Here is a 10,415-nt window from a genome sequence, read left to right as displayed (position 1 = left end):
CACCCTGTTCCACCCCTGCACACCCTGACTGACCCCGCATACCCTGTACCACCCCCGCACCCCCTGTGCCATCCCCGCTCCATCCCCGCACCCCCGCTCTCATCGGGTTCCCCCGCCCCGCCCCTCCGGCGGCCCCGCCCCGCCGGGCGCTCGGCGATACCATTCCCCTCTCACGGGGGGGGAGAGGCGGGGGGGGCGTCCTTCTATTTTTATTTTTATTTTTGTTATTTGTTTTCTGCAAAGGCTAGCAACAGAAGTCCCCATTTATCTCAACTGCGATCCATGTCACAGTTTTGGGACCTTCATTGTATGCAAATAAAGGTAATTTTTTTTTTTCCGATTGAAAGGCATAGAAAGATGGAGCTGTGGATAGAAGATAATGCAGAGCAGATCAACAGTATGGACTAGCGAGGGATATAAAGGGAAATCCGGGCAGAGCTCCTCTCCAGAGCACTTTTACACACTTGCTCTCGTCAAGCAAGGCTTTCATGATAACATAGAAAGCTCTGAGTAAAAACCCAGATAAAATAAACAAGAAAATCCTTTTTTAAAGGAGAGTTGTGCTCTGGGGAATAAAAAAAAAAAAAAGGCAAAAAAACCCAAACCAAAACAAGAAACAAAACAAACAAAAGAAATTGCAAACCAAAATAATTATTCCAGTAGGAGCCATAAAATTAAAGGCTTTGGCCAGAAACCACTAAATGAAGGAACAAAGGGTTGACTCCTCATTTTCAGTAAGTGACACAGACTCAGCCAGGGAAGTGCATCAAGCACTTGTAACAAAATTCGAATGCTTGAAGAGTCTTGTTCCAACCCTTCAGTGGTATTCCACAGGCTGGGAGGGCAGGAGAGCTGCTGCTGCTGCTGTTGTTTCTTCCACCACCTCCAAGGAGAGTTGGAAACAAGAATGAGAAGTTAAACCGCTGCTGGGGAAAGGAGCACGAACCCCAGAGTATGCAGATCCCCAAAACACAGGAAACTAAACATGGATTCCCAAAGCATGGCAGTGCTCAGACTTGTGCTTCCCATATCGTTGCAGATGTTCCTCTGTTCTGGGCAGCTTGATGGGGACGAAGAGTTCACACACTCCAAGTGATCACAGGCTTGATTAAAGCCCAGAGGAATTCAGCACCATTTCTTTCACACCTGCCAAGTTGATTCAACTCTGAATCTAAGAGACAGCTCTAAAGGATTTCTGGGTTTAGGGGACACTAAACCAGCAGCACCACCTTTAGTGATCACCACAGAAAATGCTAATTCACGGCTGCACCCTTTGAACTGCAGTGCTAACAATGGACACCTTCCCCTCACATCTCAACACAGGTGTGTGAATACAGGCAATAAATACAGGCAGTAGAGGCCCAACTGCACGGGGAACTGTGGATCTGTATCCCTGGATCTGCCCAAGGACAAGGGCAACACTGGCAGGATAACATCTCCCACAGAAAAGGTCCCATCTTGGAATGTATGGATCAGTCCACGTTCCAAAATGAACCCTCTCCCTGAATAAGGAATAATTTCTTTTAGGCTCATGCAGCTCTAGAAAACACAGAATATATGTTTCAATAGCAAAGGGTTCACAGCAGTCAACATGATCATGAGTTCCTAACCCATGCATGTTATTTCACAGGAAAATCATGGATGCCATGGAAAATAAAAGCTTAATGGTGTTTAGAGATTCAATAAAGGTGAATGATTAAAAAAAACAAAACAATCAAAAGCTCATGGAATCATAACTTCATAATAAAAAAAGAGTATATTAAAATGATCTGCCCCATCTTTATGTAGAAGTTATACATATTTAAAATACTATTTTCCAAGTAAACATAATAAAACCATTATTCAAATAGCAATTATGATATCCTGCATTTCAAGATTCTTTTAGAAAGCTTCTTTCTCCTTGAACTGTTTTCAAGTATATCAGTCAGGTGAATTGGTCAGTGGTATAAAAAGCTTCTGTTTTTTCTGCTGCACTGTCTTCCTCACCCAGATTCTCCTGGGCATCCAGTTCTCGTTCTGCAAGCACACAAACTCCTGCTTTACTGGATTCCTGGATTTTGAAAGGCCACTTTTTTTGTAGACAAAGGGAACTTTAAGCAGCAAGGGTTCCACATCCAGCCACGCTGGCTCAGTCAGAATCATCACCACAACCATCACTGCCTTCGAGATCACTGCTGTTCTGTAAAGCAAAATGGAAAATGGTCTGTCAGTACTGCATTTACATCTACAGACTGACCTAAATCAAAGAGATTGACTTTCAACTTCTCCAAAAGTATAAGAAAATAGTCTTAGACCCATCTACTGTAATAAACATCTGTGGTGGTAAATTATGCTTCTTGTAGCAAAAAGAGATGTACATTGGAACACACTCACCAGCAGAAGAAATTTCTTCTCACATTTACAACTCCATGATTACAACCTGAGCGTGTGGGAAACTCAAAGGTGGGATAATAGTGTGAAATGCTGACATTTAAAATAAATGCAGATGAGATAAGTGGTTTTTTATGCAAGTCCCTCAAAACCAAAATTTGTTACAAAAGGTCTAAAGCCAGATCTGAGAATTTTATTTGCTACAGAGTTTATGTCTGACCTGTATTACAGATATGCAAGGGCTCACTAACACTACTAAAAAAGTCAAGGCAGTTGTACAAAGTAGTATTAGGAAAATACTACAAATGTTGGCAACTCACAAGGAAACTGAAGTCAGAGTTCTTAACTGGGAGCCACTCCTGCAGGACCAGGTGCAATGGTGCAATAAATGTGGGGGGTTTATGTATTTTGAAGCAAGTATTTTAACTGATATGACTGACAACAAAGGATTTTATAAAGAAAAGCTAACATGACTGTATGCCTGTAGTTACTCCTTTTTTCCTTCACCACCAATTGCTGAAAACAAACCTCAAATCCCATGAATTTAACACTGACAGTTTAATATCCTACTACAAACCAAATTCTGAGACACTGAGACAGTTGACTTCGTAACAGCAAGCACAGCTCATTGAAGTGCAAACAGCCTGCAAAATCTCAGAGGATCTGTCATATCATCCCTTATTTATCCCTCTCCAGACAGCTTGTGCTGACTGTGATGCCAAAACCCTTCTTGGTTGAGTTTATCTGCAGTGAGCAGACCTGCCTCCCCCAGGAATACTTCAGAGACTGGGAATCTGTCAGCACCAAGTCCTGCCAACACCAAAACCAACACCCTGAGCCAGGTAAGGACCCTCTGCACCACTTGGTCTCTTTGGGTCCTATTTAACCAAAAATTCCTTTTTGTTAAAAATGTATTCTATGCCTTTGTTTTATTGCACCTTACAGTTGTCAGCAGCTCCTGTTGTCAGAAATCCAAATCCACAATATTCCATTTACTCAGTAGTTGTTCTGATGGCCCATTTTGAGCTCATGGGAGATTTACTTGAAAAAGCTGGTCCTACATTTCCCTGATTCCAAAACATAGTAAACAGGGAATTACACAAAATGAGAATTAACCCAAAAATCAGAGAATGCCAAAAGGCAGCAGGTATGAAACCTGGTCTCCAAAACAGTTTCACAACAGCAAAGGCTGGCAATGCCCATCATCTCTGTTGTCAGTTTATGATTCTGCAAACTGGCCTGTGCTTGAAGCATTCCTTCCTCCCTCCTCCACTGCCACGTGTAAAGCCCTGTGAAAACAACACTTTGTGCAGTGCATTCAATTGTCATCCAGTGCACAAAGATAATACACATTTCACGTGCAAGATCACTGTCACCTTCCAGGGCATATTCATGGAAAACAAAAATGTTACCAGGGGAAAAGACATTTCAACTTGACAGCTTCCATTTGATAAAATAATGGCTTCAATCATTACCTTTGAATTTTTGTTGTTGGCTTGCATCTCAACAGCAGACGAGTTGAAGTCGTGAATGGGGAGGGTGCTGAGCCAGTTTGCCATGGATTTCTCCTCCCTTTCCGTGTTGATGATGGTAGGGTAGATGTACTGCTCTTTGAAAACAGCAATCTTCTCCTCCTCCTCTGTCCACTCCAGCGGCTCGTGCAGCCCGTCGTTCCCAAAGCGCCTGTTGTACTTCTCAAAGTGCACTCTTTCCAAAACCAGCCCGAGTCCCGGGGCTTTGGGGACATCCACCTTCTCCTCTCCCCAGCTGCGCTCCAGGATGGACTCAGCAGCGTAACCCTTCACGATGGCTATCACCAGCCCGATCATCTTCCTGATCTGGTGCATCATGAAGCTCTGACCTTTCACTTTGATCACTGCAAACTCCATGTTCTCCCTGACAAAGGGCTCTCCACAGTACATCTCCATGATGTACCTCCTGGCACTGGGGTCCCTGGGGCCCTTCTGGGACGTGAAGTTGTGGAAGTTGTGTGTCCCTTTATAGCACGAGAGCAGTTTGTTGACCCTGTCGAGGGTCTCTTTGTCCAGCCTATAAACCTCTTCTTGCACATCATGGTCCTTGTGGGCAAAGGCAAATGTTGGCAGCATGTAAGAGTAGGTTCTGGCATCACATTTGTTCTTGGAGTTGAATCCCCCAGTGACTCTCTTCAGGCCTGGTTTTAAAAGTGGCATTAGGATTTTGAATCAGTGGGTTACAAACTGACTGTGATCTCACTCCTACCAACATGAATAATTTTTAAATGAAGTACAAAAAAAAAGACAGATTTATTTTTGAAGACCCTAATTTCAAGCTAAATGAAACATGTTAAAACTAAACCACTCGTAAGTAAAATTATAATGGAAATGGAGAGACCTTCTGCAGGAGAAAGCTTCTCTTTGAAAACATTTTCCCTGACCATCCCAGTGTCCTTACCCAGAATTCTGATGTGAGAAGGAAGATGATTATTGATCTTTTCTAAGATGTCATCTATCAGCCTGACCTTCAACGACACAATCTGTCCAGCTGCAGACACACCCTATAAAAACCATAAAACACACAAACCCACACAATTATGTACCATGGAAGCTCAGAGACAGCACTTGCAGAACTGAAATAGCTGAAGAACGAGTTTATTTCTTTTTCTCCCTGGTCCTTTCAGGCTGAAGTGAGGCAAAGGCAAGGCCACAGGCAGAAATCCAAGACTGAATACTCTAAGAAGACCTGCTGGTGCTGCACAGCCACACAGCACCTGAGCAACCTTAGAGAGCAGAACACTGCTCTCCCTTCCGTGACATCCCACTGTGTTTCACTGCTATTGAGTACAGCACCAACTGAAAAGCAATTATATATACAACTCATATATGGACTCTAGCTCAGATGTAGAACCCCACTGTGGAGAATTAGGAACAGCTGAGGTGCAGCTAAACTCTCAAGGACCACATCAGCCAGGCAGGAACAATGGGCAGCAGCAGCTTGGGAGGCTTAAGGAGGTGAAAATGCCAGAAACACAAAGTTTAGGTAAGAAGCAGCAGCTTCACAAACACCATCTAATCAATATTCCGCGCTTTCTAAATATTTGGTTGTATTTAAGAGTGGACAAAAGGAGAATTTTCAAGCAACACTGAATGTGAACAGCATTTGCTACTGGGTGGCACTCCAGACTTTACCAGTCCATCCCAGTAGCACTGGTGTGTGTAAAGAGCAGAGTTTATGGGAGCACAGCCCCTGACCAAGGTACCTTATCTGTTCGAGCACACCGCTGGAAAGACATCTTCTTCATATCCTCCCCGTGGTTCTCTGGGATGCAGCCTGACTGAACGAGGGCAGACACTAAGTCATCTTCAATTGTCTTGAACTGGGAAGATCCCACGTTTCTCTAAAACAGGATATTTAGTAAAAATAAGAAACGGAACAAACAGGAATGATCGGATAACTGAAGATGGTAATTGAAAAAATCTGTTAATCAAACATTGTTGTCAAACTCTTTAAACACATTCCCTTCACAGCCCTGCTGTTCTCTAACAAAACTAACTATACCAGAGAGTGTTAATAAAACATCATTCTGATTTAGCTGTTACTGTTATTACGAGTAAAGAATGATTTCTAATTTCTCTGTGCAATAGTTCTGGAGTTTTTTGACGACTCCTTCAACTACATGAAACAGCACAAATGAAACACACTCCAAGTGCCTGCAAGTTAACAGCTGCTGCTCCAAACCCAGCCTGTGCAAATTCTATTTCCAGAAATCAGATTGGGTTCTTTTGCTCAGTTCACCTGAGTTGCTGCAGAATGCAGTGTGTGGTTTTCTCCAGTGACTTCTGTGTGCCACTCTCAGATGAGCTTTAACAGAAATGCACAACTCCACTGGTGTGTGAAGCTGCAGAGCTCACCCTCACAGGCCACTTTGAGTTACAAGAGCGGCACAGCTCACGGGCACCACCCCTAAGCACAAGGTTTACTGCTGCTGAACAAACCCACTTGGTTGCATAAGCATGAAAGGCTCCGGCCCTGTGTGCAATCTTATCAGTTATCCCGAGGAGCTTTTCAAGTATTCCCCAAGTGCATGGAGCTTGCAGTACGCGGAGGGGAGCAGCAGATGGAGCAGCATCACCCTCTCGCTGCCATCACTGTGCCACAGACGACCCTGCTGTGACAAAGCACCGACCCTTTCCTGCCACATGCCAACACAAAAGCCTTGCAACAGTTTTCCTGTTTCTAAACTCCTACGAGCCCCCCCTCATTAGAGTGCACCAGGAAAAGGAGAGCTTAAAACGTCTTCAAGCGCAGATTATCTTTTTAGAAGTGCAAGAGACAGCAACAGAGATGCAAATTTGTTTCATTCAAATACACAGCTCAGTTGTCTGGACTCTGCACGCTGTGAAACACATTTAGGTCTAACCCAAAAGAAACTTAGCCCAGCTGCTCTGAGATGTAAAGCTTCAGCCAGAAGCTGGAGCACTGGCGAGAAGGGGACCACCAGACAGCACCAAAGGTTTTGTCAGAACTGCAGTGCCCGTGCTTCCAGTGTCCTCAGGAGCCTTGTCTACAGCAGTTTATAAAAGATCTTCTGCTGCTGATCAATATTAAAGGCAAACTCACTTGATCACCAAATATCAGAGATGCACCACCGACTGTTTTAAATCGAATTGCTACCAAGCCATTTGCATCCAGGCATACGCTGTTCCTGCCCCAGCTTTTCACGCTGCAACTACTTCCCTACCCAGTAACTAAACCTAACAGACTTTAAAGAAAAAAGCAGTCCAAGTTGCTTAGCCAAACCACGTACCTGCATCCCATGGTAGCCTTTCCCTGAATACGCCATCAGCAGCACAATCTTCCTCTTGGGCGACTTCTTACCCTGATCCTCCGCACCCTCCTCATCCGCACCTCCCTTCAACCTTTTGTTTTGATGCCCGTTCTCTTCCAGCCTCTCAGCCACCTCAGCGCCGCTGTTCAGCCTCTTTGTCTGGCCGGCGACCGCTGCCCTCGGACCCTCAGCCATGGCACGAACCTGCGGGGACACAACAGCGGAGGGGCTGCGGTGAGAGCGCGGGCGGGGGCACACCGGGGGGACGGCCCAGCCGGGGGCAGGAAGGGCGCGCACCCCGCTCCCCCCAGGCCGCGTCGCCATCCCCGGGAGGAGCAGGGAGCCCGCTGGGGAGGCCGGCGGGGTGAGGGGGGCACGGGACGAGGCGGCGCCGCCGGCCCGGCCCGGCCCCAGCGCAGGGCAGGGCCCGGCAGTACCCACGGTGCGCCACCGCCAGCACGGCCGCGGGGCGGAGAGGCCGCGGCTCACAACGCGCAGCGCCCAGCGCAGCATCGCCCCGGGCCGTGAGGGGCCGCGAGGGGCCGCGAGGGGCCGTGAGGGGCAGCGCAGCCCCGAACCCGCGGCCCGGCCCCTCCCGGGGTCACTTACGCGGCCGGCGGGGACACGTGCGCCGGGTACGGCGGCCGCGCGCGGACACGGCGCGGCGCGCGCGCGGTGCGGGAGCCGCCCCCGGGGAGCGCGGCCCGGGCAGGGATCAGGGATCCGCGTCAGCCCCGGCATTCCCGTCCTGCACCCAAGGCTGTGGATGTTCCCGGTGACCCCGGTGGGGGGGGGCATTGCCCTGCTCAGTCCCGCCTCCCGCACACGGGCTCGGGGGCCAACGCACCGTGAAAGTGTTAAACCCGGGAAAAGCAGGGGAAAAGGGCAGACTAACAGATGCATTCCCGTGGTAAATGGTAGCTGGTATAAGTAAACCAGCCCATTTTTTTCCCCCACACGCGAGGAAAGGAACGCTGGCAGCATTGTGGTCACAGTGAGGGGAGGACAAGCGGGAGGAAACAGTTCCACATGGCACACAGGTCTGCAGGAAAAGCTCGCGGTTCCCTTCCCAGAGGGATGTCACTTTGCTCCCCACCTCTCCCATTTCCACAGAGGGATGTCCCATTGCTCCCTGTCTTTCCCTGTTCCACAGAGGGATGTCACTTTGCTCCCCACCTCTCCCATTTCCACAGAGGGATGTCCCATTGCTCCCTGTCTCTCCCTGTTCCACAGAGGGATGTCCCATTGCTTCCCACCTCTCCCTTTTCCACACACTTTCCGCTTGTGCCAGTGTCAAGCACGGGTACCTCCTGCTCCGTTTTCCCTCAGGTTTCCATTACTCAAGCGATCCTCGTGCTCGTGTCTGGTGCAGCAAGTTTTATCCGCAGCGATTCACCTCACCTGGAGGCTGAGTACAACAGGAGCCCTTATCAGGCCACAGCATGTACCTCCCGAAAAGCCAAATGCACCCAGAGTTGTTTTGTTGTGCTACAAGCTCCAGCATTCCACAGGATGGAGCTGCCCGGAGAGGACACGGGTTCCTTGGCACGCTGCGAGATCAGCGTAAGAGAGCTCCGTTTATCCATTCAGATGGAACACGGAAGGGCTGGCGCTTCCAAGCAGGCCAGATTATCAAACACAGCTCGTTATTTCGGCTAATAAGGGGAAGAAATGCAGCACCTCCTTTTTTTTTTTTTGAACTGACACTTGTGAGATATTTCAGGAGCGGCGTGGGGGCAAAGGGAAGATTTATCACACTGCACTGCACTTTGTTTGGAGAAGTGATAATAGACGGCCTGTCACAGCGCAGCGCTGCTGCCAAGGGAAACGGGAATACAAATTCCTCTATCACTGCAACCAGGGTGTCTGAATCTTTTTTTGCCTCGTTTCCTTAGGAAGTGGAGCTTATGCAATCGTGCTGCCTGTCCACCGCATCGCTTCTTCCTCCTCCCCTGCCCTGATTTCTGAATTTGGCTCATTTCAGTTAAATCTGGGAGAGGGAAGAAGACCCCAGATGATACAAAAAACAGTGATGGGACAAGAGAAAGACTTACATGGATATTCCACGAGGGAAAAAGCTTTGGTATCCCAGCTCCTTACCTGTTCCAAGAGTAGCCAAGAAGCTTCAAAACAGGCAGCATGGGCTGTGCTCTCAACTTGCCATGGTGTATCCTGCCTCTTGCTTTTTAACTTATCTATTTTATCTTTAAGCATCTATATATAACTTATCTATTTTATCTTTAAGCGTCTCTATATAATTTATCTCTTTTATCTTGCCACCAAAGGCAAGGAGAAATTGAAGTGAGTTGCCAGAGCTGCCGGAGTGTTCTGTGGGAGCCATGGAATCAGCCTTGTCAAAGCTCTCTAGGAACCACCCAGTGCATCTGGGGGCTCGCAGACAATTAACCTTTGTCGAACGGGGAGCAGAACGGCTGCAGGACGGGGGATCGGGCACGGTCATGTTTTGAGGCAGCTAATTTAATTTTCATAGCGATGTCGGTGTCACTCCTCACTCCAAACTGTGCGGCCACCTGCAGATGGGGCTCTGGCAACGCGAACGGCCGCCTCCTGCCTTGTCCTGGGAGCATCCACAGCCTTGGCTCCATGGCTGCTCCCCGCCAGGGCACCTCTGGCGTGGCTCCCACTCCTCCCAGCCCGGGGACACTCCAGGCTGTCCCCTCCGGCCTGCAGAGCAGCCTGTTCCTGCTCTGATGTGACAGTGTTACCCCAGCAACCTTCTCGTCCTCCTCCCCAAGGCCTCCTTTCAGAAATGACATGTTTATTTCAAGAGGGATTGCCTTAAATTCACTGAGAAATATTGTTTTAAATCAATACAAAAAGCTCTGAGGGAACATCGTGTTTTGAAGGACACTTTCTTCCAATCGTTTTCAGTTAGAGGGAAGAAAAAGTCTGCTAAACTGATCTTTAATGAGGCTTTGCTGCACAGCACTAGAAGTTCAGGAGATACCAAATGTAATTAAAAGACATTTACCTCTCTGTTGGGAACTGGAGACAAGCTGCACTGCAAGGGACGAGGAGCACCTTAGTCTGCAGTTCCATCTGGCCGTTAGCTGGAAACAAGCACACAGGAGAATACAAAGGAAAAGCAGTGAAAACTCTTTCAGCTGTGGAGAATGTTCCTGTTTGGGACCAAGTCAAGTGTTCTTTCCTCCACCAGGTGTTCCCAGTGTAACACAGGCCAGTCCTTTCCCACTCGGAAGTGAGTGGACTGCCTGAA

General features: G+C 48.0%; 1 protein-coding gene across 5 annotated transcripts; it reads right to left on the bottom strand.

Annotated features, from left to right (window-relative positions):
• Positions 1 to 635: 635 nt before the first annotated feature.
• On the bottom strand, positions 636 to 8,763 carry PUS1 (pseudouridine synthase 1). Of its 5 annotated transcripts, none has more exons than XM_027732989.2 (6): positions 8,626 to 8,763; positions 7,157 to 7,381; positions 5,609 to 5,746; positions 4,804 to 4,906; positions 3,846 to 4,543; positions 636 to 2,179 (listed from the first exon to the last, which is right to left on the bottom strand). In XM_027732989.2, exons 1-6 carry the CDS (start codon positions 8,761 to 8,763, stop codon positions 2,129 to 2,131), a joined length of 1,353 nt encoding a protein of 450 aa, XP_027588790.1. In that variant the 3' UTR covers positions 636 to 2,128. The 5 variants fall into 5 exon arrangements, with proteins under 5 accessions (XP_027588790.1, XP_039234824.1, XP_027588791.1 ...); XM_039378890.1 differs by lacking the exon at positions 8,626 to 8,763 and adding an exon at positions 7,593 to 7,723 and having other exon boundaries at positions 7,157 to 7,406; XM_027732990.2 differs by lacking the exon at positions 8,626 to 8,763 and adding an exon at positions 7,619 to 7,723.
• Between the last annotated feature and the right edge of the window lie 1,652 nt (positions 8,764 to 10,415).

The sequence above is a fragment of the Pipra filicauda genome, unplaced genomic scaffold (genome assembly GCF_003945595.2).
Source record: "Pipra filicauda isolate LSUMZ 115617 unplaced genomic scaffold, ASM394559v2 scaffold14_size4853619_pilon, whole genome shotgun sequence".
NCBI lineage: Eukaryota > Metazoa > Chordata > Aves > Passeriformes > Pipridae > Pipra > Pipra filicauda.
The sequence above is the reverse complement of the archived record's forward strand: the minus strand, read 5'-3'. Positions and strand labels throughout refer to the sequence as shown.